The sequence below is a fragment of the Lepidochelys kempii genome, chromosome 20 (assembly GCF_965140265.1).
Source record: "Lepidochelys kempii isolate rLepKem1 chromosome 20, rLepKem1.hap2, whole genome shotgun sequence".
Taxonomy (NCBI): Eukaryota; Metazoa; Chordata; order Testudines; family Cheloniidae; genus Lepidochelys; species Lepidochelys kempii.
This window is the reverse complement of record NC_133275.1, coordinates 6,052,062-6,071,239: the sequence shown is the minus strand read 5'-3', so window position 1 is coordinate 6,071,239 and position 19,178 is coordinate 6,052,062. Positions and strand designations below refer to the sequence as shown.

The window sequence follows — 19,178 nt, the reverse complement described above, 5'->3', positions numbered from 1 at the left end:
ACCCCGGGGCTCCTGGAACCGAGCCACTTTGTCCCCCGCACTGCACCCCACCCCATCAGCAGGGTAAAGCGGAGAGAGGCCATGGATGGAGGATGACGGGGGGGGGGGACCCACGGGCCCCCCCCAACCCCTCTCCAAAAACGCTTCTCACCAAACTTCCCCCCCCCCCGGCGTGAAGTTCTAAAGCAGGAAACGAGCGAAGCGAAGAGCCGGGGCTAGACCGCGGGCGCGAAGTGGGTTCTCTGCTTCCCCCCCCCCGCCCACTCGCGTAACAACCCTCCCCCCCCGCCGCACATGTATAAACCCCGCGCCCCATCCCCCGGGCAGCCCGGCCACACTGGCGCACCGAAGCGCTCAGCCACGGGCGTGCGCCCCTCCCCACGGAAACACCCACCCACGGCCCAGCCCCACGCGTGGCAACCCACCCACGGCCCCACATCAGTCAAGCCGCGGCCCACCCCACCAACCCCTCCCTTCCCCAGGGAGGGACCGGGGTCCACCTACATTGCAGGCTGGCCGGCTGGGGCCAGCCGAAGGGATCCAGCGCCCCGAAGCAGGGGCTGATGCTCGCCTTGCGCAGCATGCAGGAGCCTTGGTTGGTGACATCGAAGAGCTGCCGCGGAGCGACGGCGAACGCCTCCATGCAGTCGTACATCGCGGCGGGGAGGGGGGTGATTTGGGGGTTGAGCGGGGGTGGGGGGAGGGAATCCCTGCTGCGCCCCCTCCCCCACAACACCACAGGGGGCGAGAGCCACACTTCGGCGGGGGGGGGGATGGATTTGGGGGCGGGGGGGGGCGAAGGATCAACTGGGACCTCCCCAAAAGAGCCCGGCACTGGCTAATGGTGCTGCGCGGGACGCGCCTCGGGTGAGCCCCAGCGGCTAGTGCTGGGTACCTATTGGAAAAGCAAACGCCTTTGGCTGGGGGTGGGGCTTGGGACAGAGTGGGCGTGGCTAGCAAGAGGAGGGCACACCTACACACACACACGGGCTTTCGGACACACACACGTGCACAAGCTGCCCCCAGGCCTCCCCCCCCCCCCCGTCTCTCTCTCTCTCACACACATACACAGTCACACAGTCACACATGCACACCATGGGGACCCAGCCATACAGTCTCCCACCTAGTTCCAGCCTCACACACAAGGTCTTAAAAGCACACATACAGTCAGTCTCACACACACACAGTTACACACTCAGTCTGACACACAAAGTGTTTCGCAGTCTCAGACATAGTGTCAGTGTCACACGCAGCCTCAGTTTGTCACACGCAGTTTTGGTGTCAGTGTCACGCGTGCACACAGCCTCATACGCACACACAGCCTCGCAGTCTCACAGGTGCAGTGTCTCAGGGTCACACACCGTGTCACAGCGTGACATGCAAACAGTCTCAGTGTCACGCAGTCTCAGATGTGCCGGCTCACCCAGTGTCACGCTGTCTCACAATCTCACACACACAGTCTCTGGACCATGCACACACCATCTCTCTCACACTGTCACGCACACAGCTGCACACTCGCACAGTTGCACCCGATGAGGTGAGCTGTAGCTCACGGAAGCTGATGCTCAGATAAATTGGTTAGTCTCTAAGGTGCCCCAAGTCCTCCTGTTCTTTTTGCGGAGACAGACTAACACGGCTGCTACTCTGAAACACTCTCACAGTGTCACACCAAGTCTCACAGTCTTGCTCACACTGTCATGCTCACACAGTCTCACATACACCCGGGCACCCACCCACAGGCAGTGGTTTTGTTTCCATACACACCCTCCCCACTGCTCGTGGGCAACAGGGGCTGTGGGTGGCAAAGCCTTGACACCCGGGATGCATTTACACAGCCCCTTGTGCCAACCGGCCCCCCACACACAAGCTGCCCGCACAACTCCATCTCACCCCCACCCCCACCCTCGGGTAGGGCACAGTGATACATTCCTGTGGCTTGAAAGTCTCCATTTCCTTTCAATCTCAGATGCCTCTCAGCAAAAATAAGACCCGCCTTCACCCAGCTCCCCCCCCACCCTCACCCTCCTCTCCTGCCTGGGTTGGCCTGGCCTCCCCCCTCCCTGGCCTTCCCTTGCCCCCTCTGCTGCCTGGGCTGGCCCGGCCTCCCCCCTCCCTGGCCTTCCCTTCCCCCCCTCCTGCCTGGGCTGGCCCGGTCTCCCCCCTCCCTGGTCTTCCCTTCCCCTGTCTCCTGCCTGGGCTGGCCCGGCCTCCCCCCTCCCTGGCCTTCCCTTCCCCCCCTCCTGCCTGGGCTGGCCCGGTCTCCCCCCTCCCTGGTCTTCCCTTCCCCCGTCTCCTGCCTGGGCTGGCCCGGCCTCCCCCCTCCCTGGTCTTCCCTTCCCCCACCTCCTGCCTGGGCTGGCCCGGCCTCCCCCCTCCCTGGTCTTCCCTTCCCCCACTCTCCTGCCTGGGCTGGCCCGGCCTCCCCACTCCCTGGCCTTCCCTTCCCCCGCCCCGCTGCCTGGGCCTTCCCTTCCCTCTCCCCCCCACCCAGCCTCCCCTCTCCACAGCCTAAGCAAGGCCAAGCCGAGTGGAGCCATCCTCCCCTTTCAGCCCCTCCCTCTGCTGCCTGGCCTGGCCTGGCCTCCCCCCTGCCTGGCCTTCCCTTCCCCTCCCCCCTGCCTGGGCTGGCCCAGCCTCCCCCTCCCTAGCCTTCCCTTCCCCCGCCCAGCTTCCTGGGCTGGCCTGTCCTCCCCCCTCCCTGGCCTTCCCTTCCCCCCTCTCTGCTGCCTGGGCTGGCCCGGCCTCCCCCTTCCCTGGTCTTCCCTTCCCCCCCCTCTGCTGCCTGGGCCTTCCCTCCCTCCCCCCAGCCTACCCTGTCCACAGCCTAAGCAAGGCCAAGCCCAGCGGAGCCATCCTATCCTCCCAGCCCCTCCCTCTGCTGCCTGGCCTGGCCTGGCCTGGCCTGGCCTCCCCGCTCCCTGGCCTTCCCTTAACCCCCCTCCCCCCACCCTCTGCTGCCTGGGCTGGCCCGGCCTGCTCCTAGAGCAGCCTCTCCCCTCTGTTACCTGGGCTGTCCCGGCCTCCCCCTCACACCTCCCCTATCCACTGGCTGGGCTGACCTGGCTCCTCCTATTCCGCTCTAACCTGGGTCTCACCAGCCTTCCCTACTCTACTCCCTGGACCACCCCAGGTCCCCCCAGGCTTCTCCCTCCACTACCTGGGCTGGCCTCCTCCCCTCCCTGGCTGGGCTGGCCTCCCTCCTCAGCCTCCCCCCCACACTGGCTGGGCTGGGCTGGGCTGGCTTCCCCCCTCAGCCTCCCCCACACTGCCTGGGCTGGCCTCCTCCCCTGGCCTCCCCCCTCCCTGGCTGGGCTGGCCTCCCTCCTCCGCCCCCCACTGGCTCTGGCTTCCCCCCCTCAGCTTCCCCCACACTGCCTGGGCTGGCCTCCTCGATGGCCTCCCCCTCACGGACTGAGCTGCCCTCCACACATCTCCCCTCACACTGGCTAGGCTGGCCTGCTCCCCCAGCCCCCTCTCCACTGGCTGGCCTGAACCCCTCCTGCCTCCTCCCCACTGGCTGGGCTTCATTCCCCGTCCCCCCCCCACCGCCCACTGGCTAGGCCTGCTTTTCCCCCCCCAGTTTTCCCCCTCCTTGGCTGGACTGGCCTCTCCCCCAGTCTTCCCCCTCCCTGGCTGGGCTGCCCTCTCCAGAGCCCCCTCTCCACTGGCTGGGCTGCCCCCCCCCCCGCCTCCTCCCCACTGGCTGGGCTGGCCCCTCCCCCAGCCTTCCCCCTCCCTGGCTGGACTGGCTTCCCCCCCTCACCAGCTTCCCCCTTTGCTGGCTGGGCCAGCCTGGCTCCCCGCTCGCTCGCTGGCTGGGCCAGCCTGCTGCCCCCCCCCCCCCCCCCAGCAGCTCCCCTCCCTTTCCTTCCAGCGCAGAGGCAGAGCAGCGAGCTTTGCTTGAACTCTCGGAGAACCCCCTTTGGGTACAGTAACCTTCAACTGACCCAGCTCCATGTCAACCCTTCCCTTCCCTGCCTGCAGCGCGCGGCACAGATCCGATGAGGCGCCGCCAGGACACAGCGGGCTCCCGCCTGCTCCTACCGAGCCCCCCCACCCCGCCCCCTAGGCCCCTGCCACTGTTGCCCCCCACCCCGACCCAGGACAGGGGCGACCTTCCCACCCAGCACACCCCTGCCCCAGCCATGTCTCCCGTCTGGAGGGGCCAGTTCGGGATGCGGGGCTTGGGGGTTCCCTGCAACGGGGCATCTGGAGCTGGGGTTTTAGCTCCAGTTTCGTAGCTTGAGGCCCCGGGTCCCCCGGGGGGGTTATGTTGGCGGAGCTGGTTTGAAACACGGTTTTCAGCCAAGACCTAGTCAAGGCTGTGGGGGTTTCAACATGAAATGACTGGGCCCTAATGCCCCTGCTGCCTCCTACAAAGAGGGAAAAGGGGGATTCACAGCAGTTGTGGGGGGCCGCAGCCCCGAGCCTCTGGAGGGGCAGCCACGTGGCTCCACAGGCAGCTTCAGCAATTTATAATTGCCTGGAAAAAATAAACCATCAGCGAGAGCGAGAGACAGACCCGCCCTGGGAGCTGGCCACTGAGCCAGAAGCAGGGGCCAGAGCCCAGTGCCTCCTGCCAGGGGGTGAGCATGTGTGTGTGCAGGGGGCCAAGGGGGGCAGATCTGCTCTACACACCCTGCAGATCTCCTAGAGCAGAAACTCCTGGGAGATTTGGGATCAGGCATCCCCTCCAAAACTGCCCCCATCAGGGCACCAATTCCCCTCCCCCCACATCTGGGGGGAACCCCCTGGACTCCCCACATCAGATCACCCATGGCAGAGCACCCACAACTCCAGTTGGAAGCAGGGCAAGTCTGAATGGAGGGGCAGTATTCCCTTTCCCCCCTCCCCAGCCTTAAATCCTCAATGCACCCTGAACTGGCAAATGATGTATAAAGTGACGCACACATTGCGGCTGGAGAAAGGTAGTGTGTGTGTGTGTGTGTGTGTGTGTGTATAAGGGGGGGCTATAGGCACACACACACTGACCTGTGCCGTAGCGGACCCCTGGGTGGGGCATGCCACGTCGCAGCTGACGTGCTGCAGGGCCCGAAAGGGTTTTTCTTTCCTCCTTCCCTTTCAAATGCATTTGCTGAAATCCAAAAGGTCCCAATTAGCCTGACCCGCCTGCCCGGTAATTAAAACCAGAAGCCGCTCGGCACAAACCCCGGCTCTGTGGAAGGCCTGAGCGTGGAGGCACGGGCTCCCGCTCCTCTCCCAGACTCACACAGACTCTATTAAGCCTTGCAGACATTCCCTCACTCCCTGGGCGCAGAACTCACCCGCTCAAACTCTCGAAGCAGCCCCACATCGAGGGGTCCTGTGCCAGCTAACATTGGGGGGGGGCTGGAAGGAGCCCCTGGACTGGGATGGGCCCCTCCCAGCTCACCCCAGTGGGGGTTGATAGGAATGGAACGGAGCCAATACTTTGCAGGGAATCTAGCGAATTTTGCCCCACAGCTGTGTGGGCCGGTGGGTTTTCGTCGTTCACATTGCTTACTTGTGAGTGTCATGGGGCACGCTGGGACGTGCGATTGCACGAGTCACTGTTGTGCCAGAGGCTCCAGTATCAGCAGGAAGGGAGTGAGCGGGAAGCATTTTGGTTTAATCATCCTAACACGTGCTCAGGGAGTTTTTTGGTACATTATTCACTGTATTCACACTCGTGTTGGTGGGCATATATGTGCGAGTTGCATGGAGCGTGTGCCACTGCAGCACACGCATGTCGGTGCACGCTTGTGGTACAGCACGCCTGTTGGTGAGGTGCGTGTGTCTGCATGTTCATGCTGGAGCATGTGTTCTTTGAGTCAGTGATACCCGGGTGTGCATGCTTGTGTCACTGCACATGTGTTGCATGTGGCTTCACCATATACAGGCTTCTGTCAGTGCAATGCATGTGTGTCTGTCCTGTCAGTGTGGCACAAGCAGACATCTTGGAGTGATGTCTGTGCATCTGTATGGTGTATGCAGACATGTGCGATGTCTGCAGGCCTTTGTGTCCATTTGTCCATGCTTGTGTGGGTGTGATATGATCGTGTTAGCACCGTGCACACGTGTCTGCATGTGCGTTCTCGGAACAGTGTGGCACGCATGTCGCACTGCTGTGTACTTCTGTCAGTGTCCGTGTGGGTGTGCTGCTGTCGCCATGGCTCTCCTGTGTGCTCACATCTGTTCAACACGTGTGTCATTGCCCTCATACTTACGTCACCCTGGTATGTGTTTGCCTTGGGCTGGCATGCATAGGCATGTGTGACGGGTGTGCCCATGTGCTGGGCATGTGTCTGGGCTGCAGAAGCATGTACGTTCCTCTCAGCATGGTGCGTGTGTGCAGTGTATCACGCCCGCACGTGTGTGGCATGGGCAAGGGCATGGGATGTCTGTTGCATGTGCTTGCGTGCAATATCTGTATGGTGTGCACAGCCTTGTGGTGCGTGTGTGTGGCATGTGAAGCCGTGTGTAATGTCTGTTTTTTTTGGGGGGGAGGGGGTCGAGCTTGTGTTTCTGGGGCAGCAAAGACTCTAGCTCCTGCTCCCATTCAGGCCCCCCAGGCCCGCCACACCCCCGCCTGCTCACACCCCACCCTGACAGCCCCTGCATAAGGCCAGGTGACAGCCCTCGAATCACCCCCAGCCTGCTCAGCCTCATCCCCCTCTGCTCGTCACTCCCCACCCAACCGCTGCCAATGAACTGGGACCCCCAACTTGGGTGCTTCTTGCCTGCTCCATGCAGAGCCCCCGACAGGAAGGGCCAGGGCTACCTAGTAACAACCCTAGTGACTCGGAAAGATGGAGCCGAGCTGGGCTGGGGGGAGGGCAGAGGCCGACGAGAAGCCTCCCCCCCCCACCCCCCAGCTGCAGGCAGCACAGGGACCAGAACCCCCTCCCCCCAACCTGTGGCAATTAAAACTATTAGCCTTCTAATGTTTCACGAGAACCAGATGTGCCTGGGCCAGCCTTTGTGGGGGTGGGGCACGCGGCATGGGGCAGGCTAGCGAGATGCCAGCACCCAGGTCCTCTGCAGCCTTCTGCCCACCAGCCAGGAGTCCCCGAGAGCCGCCACTCAGCGGCACAAAGAGACGCAGTCCGGCCGGTGGCCAGGTGCCCCGGAGAGCCTGACTGGAACTCCCAGCTTCCAGTGCCCTCACCCCAGGCAGGCCGCTGGGACCGGTGCATGCTGGGAGTTGTAGTCTCCCTGGGCCGCCCCCCTGAAAGAGGGCAGCCGTGGACTATGGTGTAGGGCTCCCGGTGGGTTAAATGGGGCTGATTGCATCAGCAGGCAGCACCCTTGGCATTAGGGTGTCACCCTGTCACCCGCACCTCAGGGAGCCACTGTCACTCACTCCCCCATCACCCGCACTGAGGGGGGCAACATTTCCTGGGTCACACTGTCACCTGCTCACCCCGTCACTCACACCGGGGGTGGGGAGGACACCTTCTGGGTCACGGTGTCACCTACCCCCCAGTCAGCCGGAGGGGGTGGGGTGGCAGCCTGGCTTTACCATGTCCCCGGGGGTACAGCGTCACCTTCCACCTCGACCCCCATGAGCTGGCTGAGGGGACGGGATGCCGCTGGGAGGGTGCAGGCCTCCAGCCCCTCGCCCGCCCACCCAGCCACGGGGGCTTCCTGTCTGAATAAAGCCCTGTTTGTTTTGCACAGAGACGCTCACACTTTCCTTCTTCTTTCCTTGAGGCCTCCCCCCCCCCCCCCCGTTTATCCCCCGCCGCTACCACCATTAAGCTGACCCATGCCAGAAAGGAATCCCTCATCTTGCCGGTGGCTGGCTCCCATGTGCCCAGCTGACCCGGGGCTAAACCTCTGCTCCCCCCACCCCAGGCCCCCGTGCCCATGTCGCTCCCTCTGTCTCAGGGGAAACTTTTCTTTTATTATGTCTGAAACCCGCACAGCCTCCCAGCTCCAGAAGAGATTGATCCCCAGGGGGAGGGGAAGGAGCAGGCCCCTGCGGCACCAAGATGGGGAGGGTGGGCAACAGAAAGGACCCCCCCAAAACGACTGGTGTTTAATGATATTATAAACACCCCGCCCACCTGGTACTTGCACAGCATGGACATGAACCTTTGTTCCATTAGCAATAGCACTCCTGCTGGGAGGTCCGTCCCCCCCCTCCCCCCCGGGCCAGCCCTCCTGCCCCACTCCCTGCAGTGCCCCTTGCTGAAAGAGGCTGGGCTGGGGCAGCCTGGAGCTCCCCGCAATGGCAGCCCTCCTGCCCTCTTCCCCTGCTGTGATGCATGTTTCTGAGAAGCAGAGTCACTCTGGCAGTGTTGTGCAACAGTGTGACTCATCTCTGCCCAGAGCCCAATCAGGGGCCAGGCCAGACCTGCCAGGCCTGTTCCTGGGGCTCGGTGCATCCTGCCCTCTGCCACCCAGGCCCCCTGGACCGCTCCAGGTGACATCCCCCTTGGCTGGCCACGGTGGTTCCAGGAAGCAGCATATGCTGCAACCATCTGGGTTCCTAGCAGAGGGTGAGGTTGGCATTTCCACTTCCTGTTGTGGCACACTGACTACTTCCTGCGCTGGCCACATGGCCCGGTGCCAGACCCTTCCACCATCCAGCCCTGCGTGCCATGCCCCACCAGGGCACCAGTTGCTGGGAGTGACGCATTCACTGTCTGGGAAGAGGAACCCGACACACTGTCAGCAAACTGGGAACACAGCTGGGTCGCCCCTGACCTCCCTCCATCTCCTCCCCACCAGGATGGACAGACGAACGATGCACTGTCATGTTCACGTTTATTCACAGCGGCACATGAACGGCGCTGGTGTCACTCCCGCACGCTCTCAGATGCAACTCACACTCAGCCCAACGGCGCCCTTTACACATCCATCACTTGATCGCTGGCTCATTGGTCACTCGACTGCTATCGCACACGCTCACAATCACAGCCGCATACCAACAGGCAGACAATCACAAGTCAGTCTTTCTCATTCGTGCCCTGACTCATTCAGAGTCACACCACCACTAGTGTCAAGAGACCCTCCAATGGGTTCCTCATGGACCCTCAAATCCACAGCAAAGAATTTCCCTCTCCATCAGCCACCCCCCAGGCATCTTTGGCAGATCACCCCACCACCACCTCTGTCACACACCCCCCCCTCATATCTCACATACACACAAAGCCATCTCAGCATCATACTTTAGCCAGCCCTTTCCCAGCTCAGAATCCCAGCAGAGCTGCCTGCAGCCCACGTAGGGGTCTTTCACACAAGGCCCAAGCAATTCTGCACAGGCCATGCAAACCCATAGAGGCACGGTCACCCCAGCGCCCTGAGACTGACTGACCCTCTCAGCTCTCAGCCCACATGGGGGAAAACTGAAGCACGGGATGGGACTGGTCTCAGGCCACACAGTGAGTCAGCACCCGAGATTAGAACCTGGGGCTTCCCAGTTCCCTGTCCACTGCTCAGTCTGCTAGGCCACACTACCCAAGAGCAGAGGGCTGCCTATCTTTGGCTAAGATACCCCATCCCCACCCCCACTGTTAAACAGCTGCCAAGCTCTACCTCAGAGGTGGCTGCATTTCAGTGGAGCTCAACATCTGGGTTCACAATGACACAGGCTGTAGATCCACCCCTACTCCCTCCTTCAGGGTGTGAAAGGGCCCCTGACTGGGAGGTCAGGAAGACATCACCCCTGCTATAGTATGAGGGCAGAGGAGATGGGCTACTGGGCACACGGGCCATTGCTTCTGTTCTGGGCAGGACACCTGGCTGAATGGAGCCATGGGTCTGATCTGGGGGCTGTTTGGGCTCTCTTTCATGCATGCCCCAGTGAGGGGACCTACACTGTGGCAGTGAAGGAAAGGCTGGCCCAGGGGGGAGGCGAGGGGCCAGGCCCTCTCTGGAGCCAGCAACAGCCCCAAGGCTCCTTCCCACATTCCAGCCCCACTGATGCCATAAACACTGCAACATTCATGATCCATGTGGTGAGAACAGAGGGGGAGGGGCAGCACCAGCACCATGGGTGGGGCTGGGCAGCCCCGGGCGCCATGCGGGGGGAGCTAGTAATAATCATGTCTCACATTCCTGAGGCCCCCACCCCGCTCCCCGCAGCACAGTGCCCCATACTGAGCCCCCACCCACAGCACAGCGCTCCTGACACCCTCCCAGCAGGGCAGCTACTGACCCCCATCCCACTCCCTACAGCACAGCGCCCCCTAGTGACTCCTCACCCAGCTCCCTGCAGCACAGTGCCCCCTAGTGAGCCTCATCCCACTCCCTGCAGCCCACAGCACCCCCAAGCTCAGCCAAGGCTGACTCTGAAGGAAGAGCACTCCCTACAGAGCCCCCCTCTCTCCCTGCAGCACAGCGCCCCCTAGCACCACACTGAGGCATTGGGATCAGGCCTGACCACCCCACTGGTTCCAGGCGGAGGTGTCCCTCCCCACTCCTGAACACACCCACCACGGCTTAATTTCACAGCTGACAGGCTCGCAGAGGTCCAGGACCAGAGGCTGCCTGAAATGGTCACAGCACCCCTAGGGACACAACCACCCCCTTGGGCCTTGCTCTGGGGCTCCAGGGATCAGTTAGCATCCCGGCCGTCCCCCATCTTGTTAAAGGAGAGGGCGCCCATCAACGCCTGGACAGCTGTGCATCAGTGGGCGGGGAGGGCAGTCAGCTCCCCCTGACCCCTCCCAGGCAGCTGGGAGCGCAGCTCTTCGATAGGGGCCATAATCGTGTCTGATGGATGCTGGCTCACCGGTTTAGTGTGGAAAGGGGGAACAGACCTGGCCTACAGGGGTGCGGGATACACAAGCTGAGCAGCAGAGGCAGGAAATTGGGGGAAGGGACATTTGGCAGGGGGGATCCAACTCCTGCTGTGGATCCAGGATCAGGATGGGGGGGCAGGCCCCCCCCCCAATTTTGGATTCACAGATTCATCCTCTGTTTGCTCCCTGGGTGCGTTCCCCACTCTGGGTTTCAATCAGGGACCCTGCAATGGGGGATGGGGAGGGGACGTCAGCTGAGCGGCGCTAGGGGAGAGGGTCAGTTATTTGTGGATGGGGGGCAGAGGACCTGGGGGTTTCAGAGCTGTGGGGGATTGGGGCAGTGCAAACTTGCAGGGCAGCAGGGTGATTCCCCTTCCTAGAACCACCTGTGCGGGAGGGAATTCCCACAGAGCAGCTCAGCCATGCTGAGCACCCTAACAGACAGGGATTTATTCTCCCTGAAAAGCAGAGCAAGGCAGGTCTAGTGGTTAGAGCAGGGTACTGGGAGCTAGAGCTCCTGGGATCTATTTTATCCCCTGCAGCTTTGTAAAGTAATATCATGAGAGGCAGAGCATTGCTGAGGGGAAGCTCACAGCACTGGAGTCCTGGCTGGGAACTGGCAAGGCACAGCTACAATGCAGACGGAGGGAGGTCTGCATTGGCAGCCCCCACCCCTTGTCTCTTTAACACCAGTAGCCAGCACAAGCGGAGGATCCTGTGGGCAGAGGAGGAAGAGCAGCAGCATTAAGCCGGGAGGAGATGGAGATAAGGGGTGCTCAGCGCTCCCAGAGCTGGGGGAGTCACTCCTTCCCTCCCAGCCGCCAGCACCAGGCCCCTCTCCCAGGGGCATTTGGGTTCGTTCAGGTAGGGAGGAGAGACGCATGCTGGTTCTGCTCTAACCAGAGGGGGAGGGCACAGACCAGTGCAAGGGGGCAGCAAGTGGGAAGCCTAAGGCAGTGCTGTCTAGTGGCTAGAGCATTGGGCTGGGAGTCAGGACACCTGGGTCCTATCCCTGACTCCTGCCACAGAGCATGGGCAAATCGCTGCCCTGCCATGTGCCTCAGTTTCCCTTCCCACTCTTGGTCTGTTTCGACTGTGAGCTCTTGGACGCAGGGGCTGTCTCTCACCCCAATGCGACGGGGTCCTGATCTCAGCCAGGACCTCCAGGCGCTGCTCCTAAGGGCCCTTCCCTGGGCACCATCCCTGCAGGAGCTCTCAGCAGCCCTGAGGAGCAGGAGCTGCCATTGGCAGCCTCTGCTGGCCCTTGGGGGGCTGCATCGCCCAGCCCCTCCTGCCAGTGCTGCGATAGAAGGTTCGTTGTGTCCAGCAGCAATGTCTGTGCCCCTGGGGAGAGCTGCGAGAGCCCGGCGGAGAGGGCAAGGGAGTTAGAACAGGAGACCCAGCGCCCAGGACTCCTGGGTTCCATCTCCAGCTCTAGGAGGGGAGTGGAGTCTAGTGGCTAGAGAAACCAGGACTGGTTGTCAGGACTCCTGGGTTCTAGCCCTACTCTGGGAAGGGAGTGGGGGGGTCTAATGGATACAGCAGGGCGGGGTCTGGGACCCAGGACTCCTGGGTTTTTCTGCCAGTCTTATCACTGGCAGAGTGTGTCCCTGTCCCCCATCTGCAAAGCTGGGATATCACGGAGGGCCGCAGGGCTGAATTAGTTCATGTCCATATGGTGCTTGGAGATCCACGACTGGTGGCACTGGGGCTCTCTGGCTCTCCTAAAAGCAATCAGAGATGAGAGGAGGGGAGCCAAAAGCTGCCAGGGGGCCTGGGGCTGGTGTTTCTGGGGGCACCTCTACTCCAGCCACTACGGCATAAATGGGCCTGAAAGACGCTGAAAGTTAACACTAAAGAAAACAAACCACAGGGTATAGGCGGCCGCCAGCTACATCCCCCACCCCCCCGGCTGGCCTCCCCCCTTGTACCCCTGGCGGGGTTCACTGAGAGGCCAGTATGCTTGGGGCTGGGATACCGCTGGCTCCCCCTGGAGACCCATGGGCTCACTGCGCTCAGGACGGGACAGCCTCACATTTGGGGCTCACCCCCCGGTCCCTCTGCCCAGCTCCCGGGGATGCTGCAGATCAGGGAACCCCAAGTCACACCAAACTGGGTAATCACCCTGAACCCCGTCCCTGCCCCCCAGAGCAGCCAAGTCTCAGCCCTCCCCAGTATCCCAGCCTGGGTGTCCAGTGTGCTACAGAAGCTGTGGGAGGCAGTTTCCGCTCGCTTCAAGTCAAGGGATTTGGGGTGGGGGGAGTTCCGCTTCCCTGGAAATCCCGCTCCCCACCCCCAGAAGGACGATCCCAAACTCTGGAGATGGGGAGCCCCACTGGCAGGTTATGGCACAGCTAGGCAGGCTGAGCCTGGGACTGGAAGCCAGGTCGCCTGGTTTCTATTTCTACCTCACCGCGTCCCACTCATTACATGCCTCAGTTTCTCCATTTGCATAAGGGGGCAGGGAGAGGAGTTTTACCACTTCTCCGGGCTGCCGGGGGCTCCCGATGCCACAGAGCGGCGGAAGGCAGCTGCTTCTGGGGTGTGGAGAGCCACCCCCGAGGGTGAAGTGCCAAAGTAAAGATGTATCCACCGCTGCTCCCGCACCATGCAATGCACTAAGTCCGCCTGCCTAGCTGATCAAAGGAGGCCAGGCCACTGAGCTGGGACCGTCCCTGTGGCTTTGCAGCTCCACCTACCCGGGGGCAGGGGATATGCCCATTTGTACTCCAGGAAGCTCACAGCGCTGGAGTCCCAGCTGGGCACTGCTGTGGGGGAGCTCACAGAGCCGGGATTGCGGGATGCCCATTTGCAGTCTGGGATCTCATTGAACAGGACACAGGAGCTGGGGCCAGGACGTGGAAGACTGGGCTTGGGGGGCATGACAAGGGAGCCACAGGGCTCTGGGGGGTCCAGAGCGGGGGTGGAGGCCGGGGAAGCTCAAGGTGAATCTGGTGCTGGGTCGATCGCCGTGGAGGCTCGTAGCTACAAGATGCACAGGCTGGGCAGGGCAAGGCACCACCTGCACTGCCCCCGAGAGGCAGCAGGAGAATGCCTTCAGTCCCAGCTTTGTGCGCTAGACACCTGCCTCTGCGAGCTCACCTGGGACCCCTGAGCTCTCACCAGCTGGCGCAGGGGACGGATCTGGGTCCCATTAGCAAGCCCAGCAGCTGGAGGGCAATGCCCTCACAGCCCCCTGCCCATATCAGAGCGCTGTCCGTCTCACCAGGCAGTATCAGAAGTGAGGAAGCAACCCAGGAGTCCTGACGCCCATCTCCTGCCCTGCTCCAACAGGCTAGACCCTGCTCCCCCACCAGACTCAGGGACAGAACCCAGGAGTCCTGGCTCCTACCCTGGCTCTAACTGCTAGACCCCACTCCCCTCCCAGAGCCAAGAAGAGAACCCAGGAGTCCTGACTCCCAGCCCCACCCGCTCACCCCCACTCTAAGCCACTCATTCCCTTTGCACATCCCGGCCGCGCCCTCCCACATTAGTCACCTAGCCCCTAATCCCAGCGTCCACCAGATCTGCTCTGCAAAGCCAGCGACGCCCCTGGCAGGGAGCAGCGAGGGGGTTGCTGTACCAGGGCTTGCCCTGCCACTCTCCAGCAGCTAAACCCCAGGTGCGGCCCAGTGCAATGGGCTCAGGCGGCCCCGGGGCCCAGCGAGCGCTGGGATGGGCTAGTGAAGTCCGAGAGCCCCTGCAGAAGGGAGAAAGCAAGCCAGGGAGGAGCCCTGACCCCAGCCCGCTTTGCGATGGAGAGCCGAAGGACTGGGTGGGAAAAGCCGCCTGCCCGCTGCCTGCAAGGGGCTGGCGAGGGGAGCACACAGAGCCCTTTTCACTGCAGCGCCATGCGGGCCCCGCTCGGCAGCTCTCATCTGGAGCCAGATGAAATAATTCTTTCCAGGGGCGCTGCCAGCGCCCGTCCATCAGGCACTGATTAAAGCCGTCACCCTCCGTCGGCCGAGCGAGAGCCGGGCCCGCGGAAAAGCCAGCGTGAGCAGAACAGAGGCCACCTTGCTGCTCGCGTGGAGTTTGACAAAGGGGGTTGGGGGAGACAAGGGGGCTGGGCCGGGGGCAGCCCGGGGGGGCAGATTCCTGCCCACACCTGTGCCAAAAGTGTACCCCTTTCCTGTTTCCTGAAAAATGAGGAGACAGTTCCATGGTCACAAACGCCACCCGGCCTGAAAACTCCCCCCACGCTGCAGCCAGACCTGCTGAGCCCCACATTCCCAGCCCAGCTCTGCCCCATGGGCCCCTCACTCAACCCCAGGCTCCTGCCCCCCATCACAAATGGCAGCTTGACCTCACAGCACCTCTCCAGACCTCGGGGGCTCTCGGACCCCTGCACTGAGCAGCAGGGGGCACTGTGCCCGTCAGCTAACACCCTGGCATAGGCAGAGCAAGGGTTCGCCCACACCTGCCCTCCCCACACGGTGGGGGATCACAGCAGGCACCGTCTTGCCAAGCTGCTTCGTCCCCCGAGATGCCAACGTTCCTGCCCCTCCCACGCAATGTACTTGCCGCTCCGCCGGGCCCCAGGGCAAGCACCACCTGCAGCTGCCTGGGATTCCACTGTCAAAAAGCCCAGCCAGGCTCCCACGCCCACGCGGGCACGCCCCTGGGCTCCCCATACCGCGGCCCACATTGCACAGGCTGCTGGCCAGGTCATGCCAAGCAGGGTGCTCACCGGGTCTGGCCCAGCGCTGGGCAGCCCTAAGGTCCAGTGCCCAGGGCGGGATGGGTCATGCTACCCACCCCACGCTGCCTTCAGATCCAGCCCCAGTGAAAGGAACAACGTTGGAGCCCCTTTAGCGGGCCGGGAGGTGGTGTGGGGAGGAAGGGCTGAAGGTCTGGATTGAGAGGCATCACTGAAGTTGGGGGTGGCCACAGGGGGCATGACTCCTCCATCAGGAGCCCCCCATGCGGGGGAGGACCCTGACGCCCACAGGGATAAGCCCAGTCCCACATGTGGGGCAGACACGTGCAGCCCATGACTGACAGCTGGGGCGGCGTGGGGACGCGGCTCCTGCATGTTGGGATCCGCACACGGGAGACCAGGCCGGGTTCCAGGCCTGTCCCAGCAGGCAGGAGAGGGCTGAGCCCCACGGAGCCCTGAAGCCCTGGCGCTGAGCCACCAGCCCAGCCAAAACGCTCACCGGGGACAGGGTGGGGGGTCTGACCCACCCCTGGCACTATAGGGCAGCAGGGGCTGCTGGGAGACATCCCCCTTGAGAGCCACCCCCACCAGAGGCAGGACTGTGAGCTCCCAGGGCACCTTGGAAGACCAGAGACAGCGTCCCCCCGTCCCCATTCGACCATCAGGACATCCCATCAAAGTATCGCCCACCACATCAGGTCGTTGCGATGGGTCACCATGCCGCCCCCGAAAAGTCCCAGCACCAACTCCCCAGTGACCCTGCCACGGCCCGATGGCAAACCCAAACGTGGCCTAGCACCAACCCTACTACATCAGGGCGATGACCCCATCAGGCAATGACCCCATCACATCCCAGGGCCAAACCTAAAAATATCCCAGCGTCACACCCGCCACACCCTGATGCCAGCCACGCCATGTGCAGGCACCAATCCTGCCACTTTCTGGCACCGACCCTGCCATGCCCTGGCGCTGACTCGGCTGCATCCTGGCAGCAGCCCAGCCATCTACAGGCACCAATCCTGCCATGCCCCGATGACGAACCCAAAATTGTCCTACCACGCCCTGGCACCCACCCCATCATGCCCCTGCGGCACATCCCTCCCGCAGCACCCAGCACAGTGGGGCTCTGATCTGGGATGGGAACTGCAGCTGGTACCCGAATAAAGAGAATGGAGCCCACCATTAGCCTCTACGCAGCCAGGGCCAGCCCCACTGCACCCCGCCATTAACCCCTTCACATCCGGAGCCTGCCCCACTGCACCTTGCCATTGACCCCTTCACATCCAACACCCGCCCCACTGCATCCCGCCATTAACCCCTTCACATCCAGGGCCAGCCCCACTGCACCCCGCCATTAACCCCTTCACATCCGGAGCCTGCCCCACTGCACCCCACCATTAACTCCTTATCATCCAGAGCCAGCCCCGCTGCACCTTGCCATTGACCTCTTCACATCCAACACCCGCCCCACTGCATCCCGCCATTAACCCCTTCACATCCAGAGCCAGCCCCACTGCACCCAGCCATTAACCCCTTCACATCCAGAGCCAGCCCCACTGCACACCACCATTAGCCCCTGCACATCCGGAGCCAGCCCCACTGCACCCCGCCATTAATCCCTTCACATCTGGAGCTAGCCCCACTCGCTCCAGCATGGCACCACCAGTCCCAGCATCAATCCCATCTCAGTCTCGATCCCATGCCAACCCACCCTCAACTCACTGCATGTTATCGCCAGCCCTGCCACGATGCAACATCACAGCCTCAAGCTTCTTGTGATTCCCCTAAACAATGATGAACCCCCCTCCCTCGACACAGGCACCCCCAGCCCCGCCGAGCCCCTGGTACTTACACAGAGACGCCATCTCCTTGGGCAGGTCGGTGGGGAAGCCCCGGAAGTAGCCTGCACTGGTGAGCACCTCAAACGGGGGTGAGCCCCGGATGCTGCTGGAGAAGGCGAAGGGGTAAACGGTGGGGGGGAACCCGTTCATGTGGCCCAGCGGGGTCCCGCTGGGGCAGACCCTCTCCTTGTTTGCTGCCATGGTGGGGAAGGGCCAGCAGGGGGTTGTCCGTCTGCTATGGAGCAATGCCCGGCACCGACCTGTTTTCAGCACCGGCCGAGGATCCTGGTGGCATCAGTCGCCCCCCATGGCGAGCACGCCATGGCCCCCAGGCATCTCCCTTGAAAGACACAGCGGGCAGTGGAATTGGGGTGTCCTCCACCAGGATTGACACCCCCCCCCCCGACACACGACCGGCGTTCCTTCCTCCTGTCTTCGGAGAATCCGGGGCGTCCGCTGGGCCTTCCCGGCTGCGGGAGAAGAAGGACAGAATGAGATGGTGCTGGTGAAACTGCCGACCAGCCCCTCCCTGCCCGGTGGTGGAGCTCAATACCATGCTGCCGCTTGGCACAGATGCCACGGCAGGGCGAGCGAGAGCTGATGAGCCAGCCAGGGGTCTCGGTCCCCTGCAGCCTGGCTGCACTGCACGGGCACCGCCTGCGCCCAGACTCCCAAAGCCCTGCCCCCGCAGGCACCCCTGCAATGGGGGAGAGGGTGGGCAGGAAACTGGGGGCAGGGGGCAGGGCCTGGCCCGGAGGGTTGGTGGCATCCTGCCAAGCTGCCCTGACAGAGGAAGAGCAGCTGCAACCCTCCGAGCTGCTCCAGGTCCAGGCACGGCAGGCGCCAGGGCCAAGTTTTCCTGCTGGGCCTTTCGAGCTAGATTTGCACCCAGGACACGGGCCCCAGGAAGCCCAGGGCTCTGGTACAGTGCCAGCCTGGTCAGGGCACTCCTGACCCTGTGAGGGAGGTGGGGATAGCCCAGGAGTTCAGCGCACACACATAAACACACACAGTGTGCCCACACACACCCAGTACAGGCATGTACACACTCACACAGGCCTGTGCACGCAGCACAGGGAAAGCAGCTCCCCCCACCCCTTGCATAGGCTCTGTGTCTCTCAGCTCCCAACCTCCCACCCCACCCCATGTGAAACAGCCCTGATCCCAGCCCAGCCCCTGCTGGAGGGAGAGGGAGGAGGAGTAGAGTTGCCAACCCTCCTGGATTGTCCTGGAGTTTCCAGGGTGCAGTAAGGAGGGGATGCGCCATTAATACACCAGGGATCTGGCCTGCCACTGCCCCGAACGTTGCCCCCCAATAGGCCTGTGCCAAGCCTCATGCCCCAGGGTAGCCAGGATCCTCTGGCATCTCCTAAGTCAGTGGGGGCTGAGGGCTGGCTGGGGATGGAGCAGAGACCCACCAAACCCCACTCCCTTGGAGAAAGCTGTCCAGCCCCCTCCCCTCCATGGGCCACCCTGTGAGTCCCCCGTGCATCATGGGAGACCAGAGACAGTACTGCCTCCATGGGCCACCCTGTGAGCCCCCAGTGCATCATGGGAGAGCAGAGGGGCTCAGCTGGAGGGGGCCCTTCCAGATGTGCAGAGCAGAGAGCTTGCTGGGAACACAGCTGTCCCAGCATGCTCTCTGCCGGGGAGGGGGCGGGTGACGAGCAGGGCTTCGAGTACCCATGGAAGCCAGTCCCGCCCCGATTACGGAGGGCCAGATGGCTCCGTATGCCCATGGGAAGGGTGATCTGGAGGCCAGTTCAACCAGTAGCCTCTGACCCACGGTGCAGGGGCCATAACCCCAAATATCCAGCCCCACCTGAGGGGAGGGGACATACCACTGTTTGGTTCGACAGTCGGGACACCTGCCTTGTCTTTCCTGCTCATTGCCAGCTAACCCCAGAGGGCTGAGGACTGGGGTTGGGGTGGCAAAGGTTCAAACTG

General features: G+C 62.7%; 1 protein-coding gene across 1 annotated transcript in view; it reads right to left on the bottom strand.

Annotated features, from left to right (window-relative positions):
• The window catches only part of RARG (retinoic acid receptor gamma), a 30,114-nt gene extending 29,212 nt beyond the window's left edge, over window positions 1-902 (bottom strand). The window contains 1 exon segment of the mRNA XM_073318692.1: window positions 505-902. Coding sequence (XP_073174793.1) covers window positions 505-655 — 151 coding nt within the window. The 5' untranslated portion in view covers window positions 656-902.
• Between the last annotated feature and the right edge of the window lie 18,276 nt (window positions 903-19,178).